A 26,793-nucleotide genomic window follows, 5' to 3' on the forward strand; every position below is an offset into this window, starting at 1 on the left:
ACAGCAAAGCCAGATCCTTAACCCACTGAGCAAGGCCAGGATGGAACCTGTGTCCTCATGGATACTAGTTGGTTCATTAACCCTGAGCCACAACAGGAACTTCACATCTTTTTTATTTCTTACATAGATCTCTTACATAAATTATTGTTTCATTGGCCTCAGTTTCGTAATCTTTGAGATTGAAGACATAGTATGTACATTAAGGAATGGACGTGATTAGAAAGTGTTGATTTCTTTGTAAATCCTTCTCTGTGTGGGAAAAAAACCCCACAGGAAATACATGGAATCTTCACCCTGTACCTACCCACTGGCAAGAGTGATTCTGAATGCCCTGAATAAAATCCATTTGACCACCTGTTTTATGAGTCACATGTCTCCCACTAAATGATCCTTGATACTAAGAGAGAGCACCAGATTATGTTTATTTTCATACTGGACATTTGGGGCTCAGGATCCATCCGTTCTGGTCCACTTTCTCACTGGATGCTGCCATTTTGTTTTGAGTCTCGATAACAGGAAAAGAACAGGGGGCACAGTGGTTTTTAGGCTTCAGGTTCCAGCTGGTTGTGGCTCCTGTGTTCGGGGAAAAGACTGTCATGTTCTATCCTCTTAGGAACCTTAAAAAAAAAAAAAAAAAAGAAAGATTAAGCCACTTTATAGTGTTTTTCACTGGGCCTATCGGAGGTTACTATGGAAACAAAGACAACTTCTGTAATTATTATTTAAGCTTAGAAAGAACTGGGATTAAAAATCGTTTGAGTTGGGAAAAAAAAATACAGGAACAAAAGTATTTATCCCACCCACTTTGACGACATTCTCTTTCCCAAACCTGTTCTCTGAACATCCCATTGACCACATCCAAGTATCCATCACTCTTAACTTGGCAGGAGATCATTTGGGAGAAAATGTCAATGAAATAGAGGTAGACACTGTTGGATGCACAGGAGCTGATGCTTGGCTAGTCGTAGGACCTCTTGTGTAGTCACTGAGATTTTTCAGCCTTGCATGTTCCACCTATTTTGTCTACTTAAAAATTTTTTTGTTGTTGTGTTTTTAGGGCCACACCCATGGCATATGGAGGTTCCCAGACTGAGGGTCCAATCGGAGCTGCAGCTGCTGGCCTACACCACAGCTACAGCAATGCGGAATCTGAGCTGCATCTGCAACCTATACTACAGTCACCACAACGCCAGATCCTTAACCCACTGAGCGAGGTCAGGGATTGAAGCCGCAACCTCATGGTTCCTAGTGGGATTCATTTCCGCTGTGCCACGACGGGAACTCCTGTTTTGTCTACTTTTATATGTGGTGTGAAATCTCACACCACGGCCCAGTATTCCTATATTTATACGAGAAACTTTTTTTTTTTTAATTGCTCTCAAAGGAGCGAACAGGCACTTGCCAACAAAATCTGTCTTCCCCTCGTCTAATTTCTGCTTTGGAAAATACCATAGCTTCTGATTTTATATTTCTGGGCACAGTGTTTCAGTCTCTCTCTACGCAGAGGGAGTTCAGCCAGTTTCATCCTAGGGATGCTGCACATCCCTGCGGTCAGCAAAGCTTTCATCACATGATGTAGTCATCACGACAGCCTTAGAACACGCTACAGTACCTCCCAGTAAACAGAATCCTCATAACAGTTCTCGTCAGATGGCTGTCCCCAGATAGGTATCTTTAGAATCAAACCTGTGAAAGTGGGGAGAAGATAAGTCGTGTTATGATGCTGAAAAAGAAAATCAACTTGCATGGTAATTAAAACACGGTTATAAAGTCATCCCTTTGAACTTATATGCTTACGATCAGAAGTTTAGAAAAATTTTAAACGCACCAATCAGTATGTTTAACATCTATTAGGCTGACAGCACGAGATATAGGGAAATATTTACTTTGTATGCTCACCTGTGATTAGCCCTCCAACAATTGCTATTCCAATGGAAGAACCTAGCGCAGCTGCCTGCCTAATCGCCTGCATATCCATGGCAGTAGACCTAGGAGACCAAAAAAATTGCGTTGTTTTTCCCAGATGCCAACAAATCTGATTTCCTGAGGGCGTACATGGCTGCCACCTTCAGGCCAGAGTGCAGCATTGCACACCAGCAAACTTTTGTTACCATTTTTCTTTTCATGTATTTATTTTCTTTATAACTTTTTTTTTTTTTTTGGTCTTTTTGCCTTTTCTAGGGCCGTTCCCTTGGCATATGGAGGTTCCCAGGCTAGGGGTCTAATCGGAGCTGTAGCCGCCGGCCTACACCACAGCTCACGGCAACACTGGATCCTTAACCCACTGAGCAAGGCCAGGGATCGAACCCGCAACCTCATGGTTCCTAGTCAGATTCGTTAACCATTGCACCACGACGGGAATTCCTGATATCACATATATTAAATCTAAAAAATAGTACAAGCCAACTTATTTATAAAATAGAAACAGACTCAGAGACCTAGAAAACAAACCATGTTTAATAAAGGGAAGGGCAGTAGGGATATCTGGAAGTTTGTGATGTACACTGTAATACATAGAAATAGATAAACGGCAAGGATTTGCTGTACAGCACAGGGAACTATATTCAATACCTTGTAATAAACCACAACAGAAAAGAACCGAAAAAAGAAAGAATATATATTCTACGTACATATGTATATCTGAATCAGCTTTCTGTACACCTAAATAAGTGAACTATGTTTCAATATTGTAAATAAACCTAGTCGGATTCATTAACTACTAAGCCACGACAGGAAATCCTATTTTCTTTATAACTCTTGATTGAAGTTCAAAAATTCTTGTAAGTGCTTAAGAACATTTTTTTTTTCTTCAGGAATGATGCAAAGATCTTCTTTAGAAAGAGTTTAGTGTTTTCCACTAAAACACTGTAAAACACTTTAAAAATAAAAACGTGGTACCAGGCTCTGATGTGCAATCTGATTAATTCAACACGTATTTACTGAGCACACATTGAGGTTGGAGCCATACATAAAACAAACGTGAGCTGCCATCTCTCTTTACCCCATCACTCCCCGCCCCCAAACAATTGTGGTGGAATTAAAAACTGAAAAGCTAATTTTAGCCTGCCTTATTGGGACCACTCATTGAAGGTATGGAAGTGCATTTTTATTATCTTAGAAGTAGTTCCCCCAAAATGAAATGCGTGATAAATTCCTTATAATTTGGAGAATGGGATAAAGTGATAAAAAGCTATTGAGGGGAGTTCCCATCGTGGCTCAGTGGTTAACAAATCCGACTAGGAACCATGACGTTGCAGGTTCAGTCCCTGGCCTTACTCAGTGGGTTAAGGATCCGGCATTGCCATGAGCTGTGGTGTGGGTTGCAGATGCAGCTCAGATCCTGTGTTGCTGTGGCTCTGGAGTAGGCTGGTGGCTACAGCTCCAACTGGACCCCTAGCCTGAGAACCTCCATATGCTGCAGGAGCGGCCCTAGAAAAGACAAAAAAAAAAAAAAAAAAGAGCTATTGAAAGGCATAAGGGTGCATAGGAATGAATGTAGGAATTTTCTTAGCATACTGCCTTACTCTCAACAGGCAATTAACAAATAGTTGATTCAAGATCAAATGAGTGATTACGGGAAAGCAAACAGTTGGCTTAGGAGAGTGTATTGTTTCTTGCTTATCCTTCAAAGGGAAGAATGCCCTAAACTTAGATTTATTTTTTCCCTCTTTATTTGAAGGGTTTGATTTTTTTCTATTACAGAAAAAAATTCTATAAGTAATGTATGATTGTGGTAAAAATATCCAAAACCACTAATTAAGAAAAAGAAGGGGAAAAGTTTAACTTCCCTCCAGTCCTATCAGTAGAAACATACTGTAAAATATAAACAAATAAAATATTCCTGGAGTTCCCATTGTGGCTCAGTGGTAATGAATCTGGCTAGTATCCATGAGGCTGAGGTTCAATCCCTGGCCTTGCTCAGTGGATTAAGGATCTGGTGTTGCCATCAGCTGTGGTATAGACTGCAGACCCAGTTCAGATCCTGCTCTGGCTATGGCGCTGGCTGGCAGCTGCAGCTCTGATTGGACCCCTAGCCTGGGAACTTCCATATGCCATGGTTGCGGCCCCAAAAAAAGACACAAAAAAAAAAAAAAAAAAAAAAGAAATCCTCTATTTCTATTTCTGAGGCACCTCTTAAGAGTGTTTGCAGTGTTTACAACAGTATGATATTTGGGAGTTGAACTCATTAACTCAAGTTTTTGTCATGCTCGATTTGCATTAAAACACTTTAGTGCTAGGTCTCAACACCCTATTGGACCCTGGGAAGAACTAAAAGATGTTGGATATTTCTGAGGTTGTCCTCCAAATTTGCAAAAGGAATTAAAAAATATATATATGGAAGAAATGGGTCAGCTATATACATGAGGAAGAAGCAAACTTTATATTCAGTAGAAAATATGATTAAGCAATTTTTCAAATATTTATCATTACTGGTTTATTTTTAAATTTTTTATTGCTAGTCTTAACATGGTTACATTTTCATTCTTTTTATTTCTATTTTATTTTTATTAGAATATAGTTGATTTACAGTGTTGTGTCAATTTCTGCTGTATAGCATAGTGACCCAGTCATATACATATACATTCTTTTTCTCACACTATCTTCCATCATGTTCTACCCCAAGAGATTGGATATAGTTCCCTGTGCTGTACAGTAGGACCTCATTGCTTATCCATTCTAAATGAAATGGTTTGCATCTACCAACCCCAAAGCCCTGTCCATAAACATATATTTTCATCTGCTAGAATTAAAGAGAAACATTTTCTTTTCAAATTGTACAACTCTAATTAGTCGTCTTGTTGAGACATTTTCAAACACACATTCACCTTTTCTTTTTTTTCTTTTTTTTTTTTTTTTTTTCTTTTTAGGGCCGCACCCACAGCATGTGGAGGTTCCTAGGCCAGGGAGCTACAGTTACAGGCCTACACCACAGCTCTCGGCAATGCCGGATCCTTAATCCACTGAGCAAGGCCAGGGATAGAACCTGCAACCTCATGGTTCCTAGCCAGATTCGTTTCCACTGCACCTCGACGGGAACTCCTCACCTTTTCTTTATGCTTTCAAAATTGGCTATAAAAATGGTCATTTTGATTCTTCCTTCCTTCCTCTCTGAGTGATCAGAACTCTTGGCTCTTCCTAGCTTTGCATTTAATAACATTCATATTAAAATTGAATCTGCATTTAATAACATTCATATTAAAATTGTTCCAATAACAGTACAACTGATGGCTTATGACATCACGTCCACTCTCCTGAATTTGATCGATGGCTGTTCTTCCTCTGGCCATGTAAATAGATATTTATACCCAAATGGGGAAGAATCAGGCCTCCCAGAGCCTAGAAGGGATTTTAAAGAATAAAGAGTACAAATTTCTTATTTCACAAATGAGAAAACTTGGAACCAGAAAAGTTAAATGATTTGTCAAAGGCCACTTTACTACCTGGTAGTAGAGTTGGAATCATATACCAGTCTTCCTGGTTCCCCAATCCAATGGCCTTCCACATTGTGCTAACTCATTCTTCTTTGTTGCAGATGGGATGCAAAGGCTGCCCAGTTCATCACATGTGCCCTACATGTGTGATTTTGCTAGGACCAAGTGAAAGAGTAAGCCTAATATAATCTGATTGTTATGATCAAATTGTCCTATCTGCTAGGAGACAATTGCCTGTGGTAGAGAATTTTAAACTATCATATTAATTTTTATTTTTTTATTTTTAATTTTAATTTTTATTTTTTGGCCTTTTCGGTGTGGTATATGGTAGTTCCCAGGCTAGGGGTCCAACTGGAGCTACAGCTGCCGACTTACACCACAGCTCACAGCAACGCTGGATCCCTGACCCACTGGGTGAGGCTAGGGATTGAACCCTCATTCTCATGGTTACCAGTCAGGTTTGTTACCGCTGAGCTGCATTGGGAACTCCTAAACTAACATATTAATTTTTAAAAAGCATTAATAATGTTGGTTAAGAAACATCTTCCAATACCATTCTATTCTCTCAATTATGTATGTCTCTTTGGCTTCAATAAGACCAGTCATTACAAACCTGTGCCCTGAACTGCTAAAGAAAAAGCTCTTTGATCCCTGGGTTTCTCAAAGAGTGAGAGAAAACAGAACTTGACCCTGGGAAACAGGAAAACCCATTCTTTCACTCACATGGTAGGTATCTCCATGGCTATGGCCACGATGCTGGCAAGGCCGCCTATCACACCAGGTAAGCCGTGCAGGTTATGGACTCCACATGTATCATGGATCCTCAGTTTAGTAGTGAAAAATGGCTAGGATTACAAAAAGAGGAAGCTGTATTATTTTGTTAGCTATAGAGAGCTCTGTGACTGAAGTTTAAATGACTGTGTAGGAAAAATTTTACCTACAGTCTAGTTCCCCATCTACCTCAGAAACCCCCTTACAGCAAAGAATCTGAATACACTGGTGGCAAAATTGCTCATTTCAGTCTTAGGTAGAAAGATGTGAAGGTGAGTAACTTTTAGTCCTACTCATTTTTATCTATTGCATGGTGTCCTAAAAAAGGGCCCAGAGTCCTTAATTATGCAAAATAAACATCAACAGCCACAAAACCTTTAGTGGAATTGATGCAAGGAAAGTAACACAAGTACTTAATGTTCCGTTCATACTAAGTTGTAAGTAACTAATATCCACAAAAGAAGGCAAGAAAGAGTAGGAACCACAGGGCCACTGACGTGTAGGTGATATTTCTGATGGGACAGCCAATAACCCCCAACCAAGGAGAGGTGCTTGGAAAGGACTTTTCATAGCTTTTCTCTACTAGTGGGGTATGAGAAGGGGATGGCACTGCTACAAATTTTGTCTCAGAGTGTCCGTTATTACTTACTGTCAGGAACTTGAACCCAAGTACGGATATAATTCCTGCAATGCTCCCAAGGATCAAAGAAAAGTATGGGGGGATTTTCATGTCTGCACACGTGCCCATAGCCACTCCTCCGGCAAGGGTTGCATTCTGAATGTGAACCTGTGGGTGGCACAGAAACCTGAGTGAGGTGAGCAGAAGGAAGCAGTGTTCAGAAGGACTTAGCCATCTTGAGTTGAGTGGATTCTACACATGTACTTCAGTTAGAAGGGCTGTGGATTCTTTTTCAAGAAGAAGGTTCTCTGTAATTCCAGAAGGCCTTTCTTCCCAGCCATGGACATTTGGTATCTTTCTTGCAAGGTTCCTTGGTTGTGCATGAGAGGTCAGGTTAGTGAGACTAGAGTGGGAGGATGTGAGGAAATCAAAAGAAGTTGTAGTGGGAGTGTATAGAGCAATTATTCTGGCAGTGTTCTGCCTCTTTATGCAGCTTTGGAATGCACTTGTGCTTACCATGAACTGAAAAACCTCTGTGGCTGCTGTGTGCTTTGCAGAGTCCATGATATTCCAATAATCAAAGAGGGGTCATAGAGACATTGAAATGTGCACATTACACATCAACAGCTTCCACAAGTGTCACTGTATTGAGAACATTTGAGGATGGAGGAAGGAATACTTAGTTTCCATTTACCAGAATTCCTTAGAAAAATCCTATTTTGACTGTACTGCCAGAGGAGGAAAGGTTATCAGTACTTTTAAAAGGGAAACACTGAGCTGTACATGCATGATTGCTTCTTCTTCTTCTTTTTTTTTTTTCTTGTCTTTTGTCTTTTTAGGAGCATACGGAGGTTCACAGCCTAGGGGTCTAATCAGAGCTGTAGCTGCCTGCCTACACCACAGCCTCAGCAATGCCAGATCCAAGCCATGTCTGTGACCTACACCACAGCTCATGGCAACATCGGATCCTTACCCCACTGAGCGAGGCCAGGGATCAAACCCGAAACCTCATGGTTTCTAGTCGGATTCTTTCTGCTGTGCCACGAAGGGAACTCCTCTTTTTTTTTTTTTTCTTTTTTCTTTTTCAGCCATCCCCACAGCATATGGATGTTCTGGGGTCAGGGATTGAATCTGAGCCACATCTGCGATCTGCACCACAGCTGCAGCAATGCTGGATCCTTAACCCATTGCACCACAGTGGGCACTCCAATAATTGCTTCTTTTTATTGTTTTCAATTTTCTCTCATGAAACAGTTGGTAAAGAACTGAAATACATGTCCTTAGCAATGCTTAGAAATATTATGGTACAATACCCTTTTTCTCTCTCAGCCTAGAAGAATGGCTGATCTGAAGATTATTCCTTCACTACCATTTCTTTAGCTCATATGAAAGAAACCCAAAGGACCATTTGGAGGGGGGGGGGATTTTATTTTGAAATAATTTTAGACATGTAAAAGTTGCAAAAATGCTGCAGAGAGTTTCCATATATACCACACCCAGTTTGTCCCAATGTTAAGGTCTTATATCATCTTAGAACTAGGAAATTAGCATTGGTATAATACTATTAAAGACCTCATTTGAATTTTACCAGTATTCTCATTAATGTCCCTTTTCTTTTCCAGAATCCTAATCAGGATCCCACATTGCATTTAGTTGTTTCCTTCTTTTCTTTCTTTCTTTCTTTCTTTCTTTCTTTCTTTCTTTCTTTCTTTCTTTCTTTCTTTCTTTCTTTCTTTCTCTCTCTCTCTCTTTCTTTCTTTTTCTTTCTTTTGTCTTTCCTTCTTTCTTTCTTTCTTTTCTTTTCTTTTTTTTTTGGCCTTTTTAGGGCCACACCCTCGACCTATGGCTAGGGGTCGAATTGTAGCCTCCAGCCTATGCCACAGCCACAGCAATATGGCAATATGGGATTCGAGCTGTGTCTGTGACTTACACCACAGCTCTTGGCAACTCTGGATCCTTAACCCACTGAGCAAGGCCAGGGATTGAACCTGCAACCTCACGGTTAATAGATTTTGTTTCCACTGAGCCACCATGGGAACTCCCTAGTTGTTATTTCTTTGAGATAAATACTTACTGTTAGAAAAGTAGGGTCAATTTGCATTTCCCCATTCTATTTTTCTACTCTTGATGAGTCCTGTTTCTAAGAAAATTTTCTAAGAACTTAGGGATAGTTAGCTTCATCATCAGTGAAGTAAGTTTCAGCTCTTTTATTTTTGTATGACCATATTCCCTGCTAGACTGTACATTCCTTGATAACACTTTTTAATTTGCCAGAGTACATTTTTTTTCCGGTCATTTTTTTTTAGGGCCGAACCATCAGCATATGGAGGTTCCCAGACTAGGGGCCAAATCAGAGCTGTAGCTGCCAGCCTACGCCACAGCCACAGCAACATGGGATCTGAGCCGTATCTGCCGCCCATATTGCAGCTCATGGCAACACTGGATCCTTAACCCACTGAGCGAGGCCGGGGATCAAACCTGCGTCCTCATGGATGCTAGTTGGATTTGTTTCCTCTGAGCCACGACAGGAACTCTAAGAGTACAAATTTGAAAAGTAAATGAATGCTATTTTCAGATTATTCTCCGAGTCTCCATTGTTGCGGTTTGTTCTGGCAGCTCAGCAGTGAAGCAGAAATGAACTACTCTTCAGAGTAGACATCAGGGTCGATTAGAGAAACTCCCATGGGGATGAATAGGCACTTACTATGTTGAGTTTGCCGTTTTGCTCGAGAAGGCTGGAACACGCGTAAGCGGTGACCACGCAGGCGGCGAGGGAGAAGTATGTGTTCACAATGGCCCTGCTCTGTGTGTCTCCAGGTGTGGCAATGGCTGAGTTGAAGCTGGGCCAAAATATCCAGAGGAAAAGAGTCCCTGCAGTAAACCGCAAAAAGGGGTTATTCGTTCTGACTATGGAAGACAGTCCAGGGCAGGCTGATTGCCTTGGGCGCTGACTGACATGCTGCCTCTATTTTTCAACTTTGCTGTCTTAGAGTTGGGGGAAAAGGGAGCACCGAGCCAGCATAAACAGAGTATTCAAAGGATGTTCCCTCTTTTTTTTTTTTCTCCCCTTTTTTTCTTTTTAGGGCCTCACTTGCGGCATTTGGAGATTCCCAGGCTTGGGGTCCAATTGGAGCTGTAGCTGCCGGCCTACATCACAGCCACCGCAATGCCAGATCGGAGCTGCATCTGTGACCTATGCCACACTCATGGCAACGCCAGATCCTTAACCCACTGAGTGAGGCCAGGGATTGAACCTGCGTCCTCATGGATGCTAGTCACATTTGTTTCCACTGAGCCACGATGGGAACTCCAGTGTGTTCCCTCTTGAAAACGTCCTCACACCTGTGTTGGAGGTACCCTCCCCTTGCGTCTGATCAAAGAGAGAAGCATGGGGCAAGTTCATCTCAACTCACCAATCATTGCAAACAAGTCCGAGTGGTACACAGACTCTTCCTTGGGATGCCTTCTTCTCAGGCCTGATCGGTACAAGACACCGGCTACAGCCAAACCAAAGTAGGCCCCAAAGGCATGGATGGTCATGGATGCTCCAATATCAGAGGCCTGAGGGTGCAAAACATGCTTGTAAATCAAGGTAAAACTCACTATGGGAGAAAGGTTCATGCAAGAACTGCTTCATGGGTTAAACAAACAAAGATCAAGAGAGAAAGAATGTCAGACAAAGGGGAATAAAACTGGATCTCAAGAAAGAAAAAGTACAGGTGTTGGAGCCTCACAGAACTGACTCTGAATCCTAGGTCAGATGCTTCTCTGATGTGACTTTAGACAAATTATTCTACTTTGTCAAATCTCCAGCTCTGTAAAATGGGGAAATATTACCCAGCTACTATAGTTGGGGTGAGACTTAGATGGGACTAGGTTTTTCACGTGCCAGGTCCTCAGTGGGAACTCAGTACATTTGAGGTTTACTTCTCCAGGATGGAGAGATTCTCAGTGAAATATCATGCATTGCACTGAACACGGAACAAACAAGGGTTTTGCATTTACCTGGCACCGCAGTAAAAGCTCACTTCGCAGCAACTCAAAGACAAAAGCTCGAGTTGCATATTTTTTTTACTCCCCTATGATGACAAGAAAATCAGCTAAGGTCTAAGATTCATTCGAAGAACTGCTTACTTTATTTTATTTCACTGCTTATTCGTGTTTTAGGTCCCTCTTTAGGATGACACAGAATGGATTTGATCCAGTTTTCTACATTTCCTGTGTCTAGAGGGAAAGTTCAGAGTGCCAAACCCAAGGCATTGCTTTGTACTTGCTGAAGTAGGACAATGATACAGATGTATTAATTTACTTAAATTTTCATGTGATAAACTCTTCCATATCTTTCAGATCCAGCTTAGAAGTGTCTTCTTCAGAGAGGCCTTCTTTGATTCCACAATCTAAATAAGGTCTTCCAGGCATACTCTCAGAACCCCTCTATTTTTCATAGCTTGTGTTGCAATTCATAGAAATAGTTGTGTGTGCGTGTGTGTGTGCCTGTGTGTACATGATTCTGTGGGTAGGTGGTTGAATGTCTGATCGTTTGTTAGATGTCTGTCTCCCCTACTAAATTGGAAACTATGAAGACAGACCTTAACTATTTTGTTATCACTGAATCACCAACACGTGACACCTAGAAAGTTGTCAAAAAATGTCTGTGATTGTAGGAGTTCCCATCGTGGTGCAGTGGTTAACGAATCCGACTAGGAACCATGAGGTTGCAGGTTCGATCCCTGGCCTCGCACAGTGGGTTAAGGATCCGGCGTTGTGGTGAGCTGTGGTGTAGGTCGAAGACGCGGCTTGGATCTGGTGTTGCTGTGGCTGTGGTGTAGGCTGGCGGCTACAGCTCCGATTAGACCCCTGGCCTGGGAACCTCCATATGCCGCGGGAGCAGCTGTTCAAAAGGCAAAAAAAGACAAAAAAAAAAAAAAAGTTTGCTATTGAATTAAGTGTTCAATAGAGGCATAAACAAAATCCTGGAGAGGATTCAGTAAGAGTCCGTTTTCCTTCAGGAAGTTAATGAGATTTTCACAGAAGAGAAGAAATTTTGATCTAAGCTTTAATAAAAGCCTTTGAAAGGGTTATTTACTTAGTAGTTCAAATATAAACAGGAATTGATCACTGAGAGGCAATATTTTTTAATAAAAAGCATTGTAGAGCTAGAAAATTTCTGGATTTGAGTCCAGATTCAGGCAAGTAAAAATCACTTAGCATCTGTGATTATCAGTTGCATTCTGTATAAATAGTAATATCATATTACCTACCTTACGCAGTTGCGGTGACAATGCAATTAGATAATATTTTGTTGTTTTTTTTTTTTTTTGTCGTTTTGCCTTTTCTAGGGCTGCTCCCATGGCATACGGCGGTTCCCAGGCTAGGGGTCCAGGCTAGGGGTCCCAGAGCCACAGCAACGTGGGATCTGAGCTGAGTTGAGACCTATACCACAGCTCATGGAAATGCCGGATCCTTAACCCACTGAGCAAGGCCAGGGATCGAACCCGAAACCTCATGGTTCCTAGTCGGATTCGTTAACCACTGTGCCACGACAGGAACTCCTAGATAATATTTCTAAAACACCTGGTTTACTATAGGCACTCAAATGATGACTATTATTACTATTTGTGATGGTGTCACTGTCACCAAAGTTTGTCCCTGCATACAGTGGGCATCCAATATGTACTGTGACCAGAACTGATGTTCAAAGCTAGCTAAGTATAAATCTTCTAACCCTTACCAAAAATATCTTGCCAACCAGATATTCATTGCCAGCAAAGGCAGCAATTTCTAAAATCGTCATGATCAGCATTTGGCTTGGACTTGTTTTTCCCAGGACAGCTCCAAAAGAAATCAGAACCGTGGTTGTACTGAAGTCTGCGTTGATCATGCTGAGGGAAAAAGAAAAACAACATTGAAGGAAGAAGAATGCACACCCGAAAGTATGTGTTGTAATTAACTATAGCATTACTTTGTTCAGAGCACAGGGCGCCTCTTCCCACCCATTGGGTGCTTCTCTTAGGTCTACTTTTTCTGTTTTGGCCATGCCTGCTGCATGTGGAAGTTTTCTGGCCAGGGATCACATCCAAGCCACAGCAGTAACCAGAGCCGAAACAGCAACCACTCTGGATCCTTAACTGGCCGACCCACCAGGGAACTCCTCTGAGGCTTACTTTTATCTTCTCCCACTTCCTTGCCCGCCCCTACCTCCATTCACCATGCTCTCAAATTTCCTTTATTGTAACCTGTTAATTTCATTTAGGATTTTACCTTGTTTTTGTTGATTGGAGAAAGGAATTACCTTCTAGAGTGGTTACATTTCAAAAACAGTCTTAGGAGTTCCCATCTTGGCACAGTGGAAAAGGATCTGACTAGGAACCACAAGGTTGCAGGTTGGATCCCTGGCCTTGCCCAGAGGGTTAAGGATCTGGCGTTGCGGTGAGCTGTGGTGTAGGTTGCAGATGCGGCTCGGATCTGGCATTGCTGTGGCTTGTAGTGTAGTCCGGCACCTGTAGCTTCAATTAGACTCCTAGCCTGGGAACTTCCGTATGCCACGGATGCAGCCCTAAAAAGCCACCCCCCCCAAAAAAAAAAACCAACCAAACAAAAAACCAATCTTGGAACAATTTACAAATGGAAGATTTTTGCTCTCTGTACAGGAGAGGGAAGGAATAATAATTTTATGGAAGGGGCTTTCTCATACCCTTAAGATCAAATCAGAGAGGGTGTAGACATGAAGTACGATCCAGCTCAGGAGAGCAAGGCATTGATTTAGATCCTTGGATCCCGGTGATCTTCAACTGTCACAGGGAGACAATCTGCAGACTAGTTCAGAGGCTGACTGTCAAGAGGCTAAGCAGGGAAACAATAGCTCTGAAAACACAATGGTTGGTAAAACCAGGGGCTGCTCACTTTTTGATTCCAATGTGAAATTTCTTTCCGTGCATGTGCAGGATCCCCTGTACAATGGTGCCCCACTGGAGGCCCAGGGCAGCAATGAGGAAGTTGATGCCGACACTGCTGAAGCCATATTTTCTCAGGAAGGTCATGAGGAAGCCGAACCCAGCAAATACCATAATATGCACATCTCGGAAGACTGCAGAAGAGCAGAGGAAAAACATCTGCATAAGGGGAGCTCTGAGAAAGTGTTATATCATAGTAGAGTCCTTTTACTTAGTGCCACAGCCTTTTCAGAAAACACTACAAAGGGATAGTTAACTGGGTGGCCAGGGCCAGCTTGGCTGCTCATCCGTTGTGAGAACCTGGGCAAGATATGCAGATTTGAGCCTTTTCTTGGAAGACTATACACTATCATGCCAGTGTCTTTTATCCTCTCCCTGAAGAGTTTTCTGTTACTTTCCACCCGAGGAAAACTTGGCAGAACACAGTGCAGGTAACCCCCTTTTCTTGCGGACTTTTCCAGTATCCCAGAGAAAATGAATATTTCCAATAGTCTTCTCCCAAACCCCAGCTTTAGCGCTTGTCACCCTGCATCACCATTTATTCTGCATGCATCTCACCGTCATAGTTCTTTGATGGAGTGTTCATCTCCTGCACTAGACTGTTTCCCGATTGAAGGGAATAGGACATAGTCATCCCTTGATTCCCTGAATCTGGATAAAAGCCTGCATCCAGGAAAAGAGGCAATAACGACAAAAGGAATGAGTTGCAGTCTTTATCTATCAAATGTGTGGGATAGGACCAGCCCTGGAAATGTCACCTGATCGTTATTCAAGTCATTATGGGAGAATGGTTTTCTAAACCGATGTAAGGAAGGCTGTATCCCGTTGAGGAATAAATATTTGACTTGGTGTCTGGAGATGCAAGCTGAGGTCCCCCAGTTCCAGTTCTTTTTTCTTTTTTCTTTTTTTTTTTTTTTGATTTTTAGAGCTGCACGGTGGCCTACACCATAGCCACAGCAACATCAGATCTAAGCAGTGTTTGCAACCTACACCACAGCTCACAGCTGGATCCTTAACTCACTGAGCAAGCCCAGGAATCCAACCCACAACCTCATGGTTCCTAGTTGGATTCGTTTCTGCTGGGCCACGTTGGGAACTCCAGGTCCCCCAATTTGATCACATGACTGTGTGACCTTGGGCAAGTCACTTATTCTCTGAGAGCTTCAGGGCTTTCATCTGCAATACTGCAAAGGCTCTTTTTCACATTGTCCCTGGCTGTACAGAGTGTGCCAGGTGAGGCCTCTCAGTTCCCTCTGGGAAATTCTCTTGTTCAGGTCACAGCCCTTCCCCTTGGGCAGCCGGAGCCCAGTGAATGGTTCCCATGAGCATCCCCTCGGCTTCAGCAAAGGGCCACCTGAGGCTAGATGCTCCCAGGCTTGGTGTTTCCTGTGCAGTCAGCTGAGGCTTCTCTCTCTGCCCAAACCCCTCTGGTGCAGGTGTTGACAGCTCAGACTAATGTGACACCTTCCTGTGGGTTCTCTCGTTTCTGCAGAACTTTCCTGACTCTGTCCCCCGACACAACTTGCATACCACATTTTTTTGGGCAAATTTTGCAAATTAGGGAGTTCCCATCGTAACAAACCCAACTAGTATCCATGAGGACATGGGTTCAATCCCTGGCCTCACTCAAGGGGGATCTTGCGTTACTGTGGCTGTGGCGTAGGCTGGCAGCTGTAGTTCCAATTTGACCCCTAGCCTGGGAACTTCCATATGTCACAGTTGCGGCCCTTAAAAAAAAAAATGTTGCAAATTAAATCCGGCCAACTAATCTGTGGCAGGGATCACACCACAAAGAGGGTGCAATGCTGTCTTTCCAAAGGCTCCCAGTATTTGAGAAGGGTCCTTTGCAGGCCTGGGTACTTCTCTGACAGTCTTACTCTATGACAAATACCAGGACAGACAGGTTGGCACCATAGACTGAATCCCTGCATTCTTTCAGGGGTCTGGAAGCTGGGCTAACTTGCGTATGAGTGCAGCAAATGTAAGGATAAAGAGAATGTGAAAACCACACCAAACTTCCTGATTTGGACACACAGTGTCACCACTCCTTTGGCCCCATCCATGCAGTGAGCCTTTTGGCCATTTTATTGTTTATAGGCGCCACCTCCCTTGAGAGTCAGTATGAGGGTGAGAAAGGGAAAGACAGATTTCTGAAGACGCTCCTCAGCCACTGTAAGGGGTCTCAGAGAGGAGGATGTGCAGTCCCCCCCACCGCCCCGCCCCGACTGCAGTGAATCTGACTGAGACCCAGATTCTGCATGTCCAACCTCATCTCATACCTACTCAGGGGACTTCAGAACTGGAATTTTATCTCACCTGCTGATGGGCAACTGTCAGCTATTGTCAACCTGTTTGATCTTGGAAATATGGGTGAGCATATATATTCATCTTTGGAAATTGTTTTATAATCATTTTGATTTTTATACGCACACATTTGATTTAGATCACAGACTAAGTCGGAATGGAACTTAGGGTATGCATGACTCTTTTTTTTTTCCTTACGGCTCAGTTTCTTCCTTCCTTCCTCCCTCTCTCTCTGTTTTCTTCCTTCTTTCTTCCTCCCTTCCTCCCTCCCTCCCCCCCCCTCCCTCCTTCCTTCCTTCCTTCCTTCCTTCCTTCTTTCCTTCTTTCTTTTCTTTCTTCCACACCTGCTTGTGACAACACTGGATCCCTAAACCACTGAGTGAGGCCAGGGATCAGACCATCATCCTCATGGACATTAGCAGGTTTTTAACCCACCGAGCCACAACAGGAACTCACTGTATGACTCTTACTGGTTATGATTTCACTAAACCTTTCTAAGACTCTCTGTTCTCCTCTTTAAAGAATGGTTTGAATTAGATGAAGTTCAAAGTCTTCATAGCTCTACAACTTGGTTTATTTATTTTATTTTGTTCTTAGGTCAGGACTCTTAAGATTCGGAGAAGTGAGGGGGGTTATTTATAATCACAAAACTATAAGAAAAATAACCCTGTCTTATCAACTTCACTGTTTCTAAAAAATTTTGTTGTTCTTCTAAACATTCTTTCCCCCTAAAATACTCTTGTTCCTCCTGTAATGTGCTGATTTTGAAGCTAATTTAAAAACTAGTTCCCTTGTGGCAAAATGGGTAAAGGATGCCACTGCAGTGGCTCTGCTTGCTGCTGTAGTGTGGATTCCACCTATGACCTGGGAACTTCCACAAGCTGCTGGCTCAGCCAAAAAAATGTTTTAACTCATTTTGGAATGTTTCACACGGGGAGTAAGAATTCTTAAGATTCTGTCACCCTCTCTCTTTACAGAGAGGGAGGAACTTCTCTTAACTGTGCTCGTCAATCTAATTCTGATTACTGCTTTTTGCCACAAGGGGGCTTAAGAACCTCTATTATTTACGTTGCTAAAAGGAGTTTACCAAGTTGAGAAGGCTCTTGACATCATGATTCTGCATAAAAGGTGTGGACACAAAAGTTTACAAACAGGATTATATACACTCTTTCATCTTACTGTCGGGATTTTTTTTTTTTTTTTTGTAGGTGGTATAGGGAGAGGGTCATGAGTTTAGTCTTATTGTGGAAAACTCTGCCATTAAAGGAATAAAGTAGCCTCTTTATAGAAGGAAAAAGGGATTTCTTTAGTGGTTGGAACTTTTTGCGAAGTCTTCTAACCAGTTTTAAGAACTGCCAAGGTTTGTCTAAATCAGATATTCTCGACAGCAGGCAATTGTTAAAAATTGAGGTATGGTTGATTTACATTATTGTGCTAGTTTCAGTGTACAGTGTAGTGATTCTTTTTCTTTCCAGATTATGTTCCATTATAATTTATTACAAGGTATTGAGTGAAATTCCCTGTGCTATCTAGTAAATCCTTGTTGCTTTTCTATTTCATGTAGAGTAGTTCATTTCTGATAATCTCACGCTCCTAATTTGTCCGGCCCTGTTCCCTTTCCCCTTTGGTAACCGTAAGTTTGTTTTCTATGTCTGTGGGTCTGTGTCTGTTTTGTATACAGATTCGTGTCATTTTTTAAGATTTCACATATGAGTGATATCATATAGTATTTGTCTTTCTCTGTCCATAGCAAGCAATTTTAGCCTCTAAAGTAAATCTGGCAATGTCTGGTATTTTTGTTCTGTATTATACTTCCATGTTTATCTTGGACTAGGATATCTTTTAAGCCCTGGTAATGCAACATCTTTAAAATGCAACTGATTGTTCCACCTCTCTTTCTAGCACCAACAACCCACAGACAGCGTGGAAAGGAACCCTCTCTCCCCTCCATTTCCTGCAGATAGCTGTTGCCTAGAATACTCTCCATCCCACACCTGGCACTTCTTTACCTGGCACTTTTTCTCTTTTTTTTTTGGTCTTTTTAGGGCTGCATCCATGGCATATGGAGGTTCCCAGGCTAGAGGTCAAATCGGAGCTGTAGCCTCTGGCTTACACCACAGCCACAGCCAGACCAATGCCAGTTCCAAGCCACCTCTGCGACCTACACCACAGCTCAGGGCAATGCTGGATCCTTAGCCCACTGAGCAAGGCCAGGGATTGAACCACGTCCTCATGGATACTAGTTGGGTTCCTTTCTGCTGAGCCACGATGGGAATGCCTACCTGACCCGTCTCGCAGATGTCACTCGAGAACCAGATGCTCTGCACGCTGTCTCCAGGCACAGCTGTAACCCTGAGCACATCCCTCTTGTTTTATTCATTTGGTTATGTGCTTGTTGGTACCCTATGCCTGCTCATCATTTATTCAGATAGACTCTTGAGTGAGTGGTGCCAGTTAGATAAAGTGGGTGCAAGTATGAAGGTAGGAATCACGAAATGGCTTGTTCCTAGGAGATGCTAGCTGAAAGTCTGGCCTCTGTAGCTTCTGGGGAGATGCCTCAGTTATGCGAGAATAAATGGCTCACTGGTGAGGGCCACTGAGAATTTGCCTCACTGGAACTCTAGGGTTCTTATTCAGAAAAATGATTTTTCTGTATCAAGTAGTAAAACTTATACAGCTTATTCTCCAATTAGAGATTGGTTGACTGGTTGTTTTGTTTTTTAATGGTTGAGGGCTGGCAAAGTGTTTGCATGCAGATAGCTATTTCTTAGTGAGTTCCAGGCGTTTGAACCATTTGGGGTTCATTCAGAACTTTGGTATTTTCTGAAAAATAGGTTCCTTGTGATATCTTTCCTCCCCTATCTCCAAATATTCTAATTTTATCCATTTCATATATTTAGAAAAAAAAAGTACAATGAGCAGCTATGAACTAGTCACCGGATTTATCAGTTGTTAATATTTTCTATATTTGCTCTCTCTCCAGATATGTATGTATACATTCACTTAATCCAGTTAAAAGTATGTCATTTTTTTTTTTCTTTTTAAGGCCACATCTATGGCATATGGAAATTCCCCGGCTGGGTTGAATTGGAGCTGCATCTGCAACCTATGCCACAGCTTTTGGCTACGCCAGATTCTTAATCCACTGAGCAAGGCCAGGGATCAAACCCGCATTCTCACGGAGATTATGTTGGGTCCTTAACCCCTGAACCACAGTGGGAACTCCAAAAATATGTCATTTTGCCCTAAACCACTTTGGTGTGAATCTCCTAAGCAAAAGGACATTCTCCTAAATAATCACTTCATCATCAAATCCAAGAAATACAACATGGATACAGTATTATTCAATGTAGAATCTATGTTTGAATTTTTTCAGCCATTTCAAATTTGTCCTCATAGGTTGTTTTGACTCATTATCCACTCGAGTTTCATACATTTTTTTGTATTTTATAAGCCTTTTGACTCCTTTGATTTGGAGCAGCAGTTCCGCACAATTTTTTTTTCTTTTTTTCTTTTAGGCTCTACCTGAGGCAAATGGAAGTTCCCAGGCTAGGGGTCGAATCGGAGCTACAGCCTACACCGCAGCCACAGCAGCTGGGGATCCGAGCCGTATCTGTGACTTACACCACAGCTCATGGCAACACCAGATCCCCAACTCACTGAGCAAGGCCAGGGATCGAACTTGTATCCTCATGGATACTAGTCAGGTTCGTTTCCATTCGTTTCCACTGTGCCACAAGGGGAGCTCCCCCTCCACAAACTTTTTATTCATGGTGGTGTTTAGCCTTTTATGTAGAATGTCCCACAATTTGGGTTTAATTTTCACCATAATTAGAATTAGACTAAATACTTTGGCACGTATATTAGGCAGGTGGTATTGTGTATTTGCCATTGCACCACACCAGGTAACACCTAACTTGTTCCTGTTACTGGTGATGGTATGTTTGAGTACTTAGTTAAGATTGTCCTGCCAGATCTCTCCATGTAAATGCACCTTTAGTCCTGTAAATAGTACATAATCTCTGGGGCAATTCTTTTGGACCTTATGTTCTCCAATAACTTCTCACCTAATAATTTATCATTCAACATGAACACTGCTGGGTCAATTATCACATTGTTTTCAAAATGATCATTTTCTGTGTCTATTACTTCTTTCATATTTTCATATTTTTATTTCATAGAGCTGGCATTTGCCTATAAAAAAGAACTTCTTCCTTCTCCTCTTACCCTGCTTTAAGGGTGTATTTCAATGAACTCATTGAAGGCTCTTTTCTTTGTTTCAATGGGTTATCATCTATTATCATCTTATCATTATTGTTTTTAATGCTCTATTTATCCTCAGCTTGGCTAGCTGGTGCTCTTCCAAGCAGGATCCTGTGTTCTCCTGACCTGTCCCCATTAGTTTTTACACGCTTGGCTTACTGTGTGCTTTCTTTGCCCTGAGCTGGAATGAGCCCATGGACAGAGAATGGTATTTAGAAGCCAAGATTTGGGTTCTATTTGTGCTCACTGCTTCCAGTCCTTTTAAGTAAACAAAACCAGTCAATTCAAACGCAATATACAGGAGGCTGGTATTTATTGTTAGGTCATAAAACACAGGCAGCATGTTAATTTGGGCATTATGACAATTCCAAGTATCACTTAGAAGAGCAGTAAACAACTTCCTAGGAATCATGTACATATTCTTTTAGTAATCCTTCGCCTATAACATCTATCTAGATTTGCTGAATCTTTTGTAATAAATGAACTGAATGTTACCTGAATAGATATAGAAACACATTCTTAAATGTAGATTTTAAAAATAAACCATTATCCTTAATCTGTTGCTGGTATTGAAATTCATAAAATAATTTATAACACTGTGTACATCCTTTGCCAGTTTGCCTGTATCTTCTATAATTTTTTTTTCTTTTTTAGGGTTGCACTTGCAGCATATGGAAATTCCCAGGCAAGGGGCTGAATCAGAGCTGCAGCTGCCGGCCTATGCCACAGCCACAGCAACTTGGGGTCATGGCATCATCAGATCCTTAACCCTCTGAGTGAGGCCAGGGATCAAACCTGTATCCTTATGGTTACTAGTCGGGTTTGTTACTGCCAAGTCACAATGGGAACTCCTCTTCTGCAATTCTTAAAGTGTGATCTGCAGACATCTTGGGTGTCTTGGAAATACTTTCAGGGAGTCTGAGGTTAAAGTTATTTTTATGATAATTATAAGATGTCATTTTTCTTTCCACTGGGTTGGTATTTCCACAGATGATGAATAGCAATGGTATGTAAAACTATTGTCACTGTAAGATGAATAAAAAGAGTGGCACAAACAGTGGTATTCTTCATGACCACACGCTTGCAGGAAAAAAGGCCAATTTTACTTAGACATTTCTTGATGAATCAGTAAAAGTTATTCATTTTAGCTACTGACCCTCTCATGCATGTCTTTTTAATATTCTGAATTAGTATGCTGAAATGCAATTACACATAAAGCACTGCTGAAACATCATGGTTGTCTCAGACAGAAAAAAAGCATTTTTGCTATTGTTGTGAGTTGTGAACTGACAGAGCAAATTTTTCATGGAATTCCATTTTTTCTTTTGAGAAAAGATTGATTGATGTAAACTAGGGTTTTAACCTTTTCTAAAAAATGAACGCAGGGAGGCTGAGAAGAACCAACGATGTTTCTTGCCAGTGATACAAGAAAATTAGAATTTCACCAGAAACTAACACAACACTGTAAATCAACTATACTTTAATTAAAAAGTAAATTAAAAAATTAAAACTTCAGAAAGTTTGTGTCTACTGCTACAAGCTCGTGAGCTTCCTGAAACTTCTCAAGGGTTTCTGCTGTGATGGTTGGTGGGATTAACAGGTATCCTTTTTTTGAATGTTATCTAATGAAATATGTCAACATTTGGAGTATCTGCATAATTCTGAAGCAGTATTTTTCAAATGATCAAGGTACAGTGTCACAAGATCACACGTGGGTAAATGATCCAAAGTGTGAGACAGAATGAGATTTTAATGCAACAGAGCAGGAAAAGGTCACTGATGTGGTTTTAACGTCACAGACATTAAAGACTTTCTGTTTGTAGAGTCGCTATTAAAATGTAACAGTGCTCAAAGAGCCTTTTCCTTAACACGCTGCTTTTTTAGTCTTTCTACATGTTGGCAAGGATTAGTTCACGGTAAAGACAAGCTTCATTCCTTGTCAAGTTTTTTGCCTCAACAGAGGGCCAACACTTTGCTGGGTGCCATGAAAGCCAAAAACCATGGAGTATAACTAGTTTCTCAAATGAGTTTCTCTGAGGTCTGTCATAACATGTAATGTGATATTCGGGTGTGCAGCTTACTTCCATGGTTGTGCCCTGGGATGGGTGCAGATGCCAGGGCCGTGTGACGTCATTCCTTTCTCTGCTATTCACAAAAGCATAGCAGGATGCAAGTAAGCAAGAGGGATGGATAAACTTATATCTGACTGAATTTACTTAAAATACAAATTAGGAGTTCCCCTTGTGGTTCAGTGGGTTAAGATCCCAACATAGTCTCAACGAGAATACGAGTTTGATCCCTGGCCTCGCTCAGTGGGTTAAGGATCCTGTGTTGCCACAGGCTGCGGTGTAGGTTGCAGACGTGGCTCAGATCTGGTGTTGCTGTGGCTGTGGTGTAGGCCAGCACCTATAGCTTTGATGTGACCCTCAGCCTGGGAACGTCCACATGTTGCGGGTATAGTTGTAAAAAGAAAAAAAAAATCCTACATTACTTATTTGTGAAAAACTCATAACTTGCACCACGCTGCAATTGAGAACTCTTGTAATGCACTATGAGCCTCTTAGTTGGGAACCAGATCTTCTCTGGGCTTGAATCCATGCACTCAGCCCACTGCCTGGTGCTGGGTAGATGCCCCAAAATGTTTGTTGACTTGATTTGAACCTTGCTTCTTAATGAGTGCATATTTTATAATCTTCTCTCCAATGACTTATGCTGTTAACAGAAATTTGGTGGACATTAATTGTTTGAAATGTAGGAAAACTATCTGAATAATCATTATAATCATGTAGTTTCTAGGGCTGTTCTACAAAATATTTTAACCAGTGAGAATATAGCCAAACTGGAAGATTAGTACTAGCCACAAGTTTAGGTCTTGAGAGCCACCTTAGAGAAGAGAGAGCTGTTAACTGCGCATAGACTGGGTTACAAAGAGCATTTTGAATGAGGGAAGACTGTCTTCCACGTAAAATTTCACTTGATCTTGTGTTCTGCTCGCTGCCCTTCTTCTGGAGCCCCAGCAGACCCTATCGTTTGAATTCCCTCTCCCTTACTCTGCCTCCTGCTTATGTCCTGACCTCACTGCCCATCTGGCGAGGAAGAGGTCATGGGATGTGTATAAGAGAGAGAGTGTGTGTGTGTGTGTTGGCTCTTAAGTAACAAACAACTGTTGGTTTCATGTACAACATACATCGTTAACCATTGTTATTGGCAACTGTGATTCGATGTTTCCCTAAAAAAGTGAAAAAAAAATCCTGCCTTAGATATCATTTTTCCATTCCTCTCTTTTTGTCATGTTTGATACAGCTCATGTAACAGTCAGTCCTGCCAGCGACACTTTCAAATAATAGCTAGAAGTTGACCATTTCTCAATATTTCTTCCACTTCTACTTTGGTCCAGCCTGTTTTCATACCTCTGCTGGATTACTGGATTGTTCTCCTACTGCTCTTTTGACCCCTTACAAATTATTTTCTATAACCTTTGACACTGGAATTTAGAAAATTAACCTTGAATTATGCAAATTGTGGAGCCCTTAAGCTCTCACGACCATTTTATCTGAATAACACTAATCTTAGATTATATTGTTGGCATTTTCTGTTTTTTGTTTGTTTTTTGCTTTTTAGGGCCACACTCACAGCATATGGAGGTTCCCAGGCTGGGGGGTCTAATCAGAGCTACAGCTACCAGCCTACACCCAGCCACAGCAACACAGGATCTGAGCCGTGTCTGGGATCTACACCACAGCTCATGGCAACGCTGTATGCCTAACCCACTAAGTGAGGCCAGGGATCAAACCTGCATCCTCATGGATCCTAGTCAGCTGCACCACAACGGGAACTCCTGTTGGCCTTTTGCATCTGTGCTGTACTGCAACTCTTTGTTTACATGTGTACCAAACAGTAGTGTCTTCTAATAGAGAGATCTTGTTTTAGCTTCGAATAAATTTGCTGGTGCACATGCTTGGTACATAGAACAAGTATTTATTGGATGAAGAAATGAACAAGAGAAAAGCATACAGAGGCAAACAATTCTTTTCTGTTTTAGTGTTCTCTGACTTGCCAATTATAAAATTACTTAATCTAGAACCCTTTTGGATATCAATGTACTGTAAAGAGAACTAGACTTGGAGTCTGAGTCTCGGACCTGCGGTCCTAACTTCGCCCTTAACTTGCAAAGTGCCTTTTGGCTGAGTCACTTCACAACTCTAGGTCATAATTTCTGCATGAGGATATTCTGCATTATATAAACTCTCTCCAAAAAATGTGGACACCAGAGACCAAATGTCATATTATTTTTTTAAAAAAAGTTTAGACATGTTCTAGTACTATAATATTGCTACTACTTTAAGCAATTTAATACATTAATACAATTTGTTGTTTAATAAAATTATCTGTGTCTCATTAATAAAAAAAACAAACAGTCTATAGTAGAGATCTGGTACCACCCTCCCTGGTTAACAAAATCGTGAATATGCCAGGCTCATGATAGGCAGTCAGTAAATGATGGTTCTTATTGTTAGGCTACTTATTCCATAGCCTGCCTTTCCAACTTGAAACTAAATTCATTTTTCTCCTTCCATTGTCATTCCCAGGAAGGAGTTCTGCTTTCCAAAGGTGTAAGGTGTTTATCTAACTCAGAGGAAAAAAAACTGTCTTCCTGTCAGAATATTATAAAACCAAAAAAAAAAAGTATTATAAAACCCTGAGAACATCCATTTATATCCGATATCATCCTTAATACCCCTTCTTATACGTTTGGTTTCTCCCAATGAAGTCCAAGCTCCTCTCCTCAATATTCCATTCTGTTTCAACTTTTTCTCCTTCAGAGTTACTTTTGACTCTTTTTGTTTGGGGGCAGGGGGTGGAGGGAGAGATTTTTTTTTTTATACTTTGTGGAAACAGTGATCATTAAAGGAAAAATAAGGTCATTTACCAGCATATAGGGAACACAAAAAATTGATCAATTATTTAAATTTTTAGCTTTTTGTTCTGATATTTTAATAGACACAGATTCTATCCAAACACAATAACGACAGAGACCAGATGCCCCAGCATTCTCTTACAGTAACACTCTCATAACAATCACGTCCTTCTATAAGGAGCTCCAACACGGATCTCAAGGGATTACAGCATTCAAAGACCTCACATTCTAAGAACCTAAAGTGGGTTCACATCCTGAGAACCCCAAAACATGTAATAAGAAGTAGATGGTTTACTCACAAAGATACAAGTCCCCGGATGTGTCCAAGTCCACGCTGGTGCTGTTGGGCTTCTGGGAAAGGTTCTGATCTGTTTCATACTGAACAAATGTTGCAAATAAAACAATCATGGCAACCTCCAGGCCAGTGGCCATCAGAGGGAACGTGAACCTCATGTTTGCGGCAAAGGACAGAGGCACACTGAGGGCTTCACGGGCTGTGGGAGGTTGATAAGGACAGTTCACGTCCAAGGCACGCCAGTGACATTGCAAGAAAAAAAAAAAAGAGCAAGCCTGGTGAAAACACCCTATCCTCTGGGGAGAAATATACTCTGTAATTGATTTGTTCCAATGCTGGTTTGAAGAACATACAATGTAGGTTGGAAGAAGCTAACTGATGGAAATGATCTGCTGAACAAAAGTGCCTAGAATCTTATTGAACTTAATTCAGCAGAAACTTGGTGTTTATTATATGACAGGTACTGAGTTAGGCTCTAGAGGAGACAAAAAAACTAAACAAAACATAGAATAGGTCTCTCAACTTCCTTGATGAGATTAAGAATCTAGTCGGAAGACAGAATGATAAGCAAATGATTATATAAAAACAAGTAATATTAACAGTGTTTATAAAAGTACTGGGGAAGATAAATAAGGCAGCAGTTTATTTTATTGAGCACGTGATATGATATTGATGGAGGTATTAAAAAATTAAATAAGTTTATTGATAAAACAGAAAGAGGGAATAGCATGGGGCTTGGAAGAACATGACCCATTTGAGTTAAGTTAGTTAAGCTGGAATATAGGAGAGATGGGGAGGGGCTGGGGGCTGGAATAAAGCTGTAATGGTAGCTTGGATGGGTCGTAAAGGGCTTTTCATTTAATACTGAGGATGCTATAGATACTGAGCATTAGTTCATAGGCACGAAGGAATGTGTAGCACTCCGAGAAGCAATGTTGCATATTTAGGATGATGCTTTTCTTGAGTTCTTATTCAGCTTTACACAAATGCAAATATATGAGTACACAAATTTGCTGGGATATATTTTTAGTTGTATTAAAGAAGAGAGTGGACTTAGGGACATAATTAATTCACTCTCTTGACGAATAGTCACGTGTAAATAAGATGCTGAGCTAATCAAAACCACCATGATGGTTCTGTCTCCATCCTGGAATTGTTCTCATAGCAGAATAGATCTGTCTTTGAGAATTTATATATATATATTTTTTGTTTTGTTTGTTTGTTTGTTTTTTAGGGCC

General features: G+C 41.3%; 1 protein-coding gene across 1 annotated transcript; it reads right to left on the reverse strand.

Annotated features, from left to right (window-relative positions):
• Nucleotides 1–26,793, reverse strand: RHAG (Rh-associated glycoprotein). Its single transcript, XM_003128440.4, has 10 exons — nt 25,560–26,793; nt 13,726–13,909; nt 12,554–12,704; nt 10,236–10,383; nt 9,527–9,693; nt 6,853–6,990; nt 6,156–6,277; nt 1,900–1,988; nt 1,613–1,686; nt 1–617 (listed from the first exon to the last, which is right to left on the reverse strand). The coding sequence occupies exons 1-10, from the start codon at nt 25,711–25,713 to the stop codon at nt 543–545; spliced, it is 1,302 nt and encodes a 433-aa protein (XP_003128488.1). The 5' UTR covers nt 25,714–26,793; the 3' UTR covers nt 1–542.

Source organism: Sus scrofa, chromosome 7, assembly GCF_000003025.6.
Source record: "Sus scrofa isolate TJ Tabasco breed Duroc chromosome 7, Sscrofa11.1, whole genome shotgun sequence".
Classification (NCBI taxonomy): domain Eukaryota; kingdom Metazoa; phylum Chordata; class Mammalia; order Artiodactyla; family Suidae; genus Sus; species Sus scrofa.

Bases quoted from the DNA above. Each gene is read 5' to 3' on its own strand.
- RHAG (XM_003128440.4), bottom strand. From the start codon at position 25,713: ATGAGGTTCACGTTCCCTCTGATGGCCACTGGCCTGGAGGTTGCCATG. The intron at 6,991-9,526 runs GTAAGTGCCTAT...TGCCACCCACAG, and splicing joins AAAACGGCAAACTCAACATA to GTTCACATTCAGAATGCAAC. The intron at 618-1,612 runs GTACTGTAGCGT...TTTTTTTTTAAG, and splicing joins AGGATTCTGTTTACTGGGAG to GTTCCTAAGAGGATAGAACA.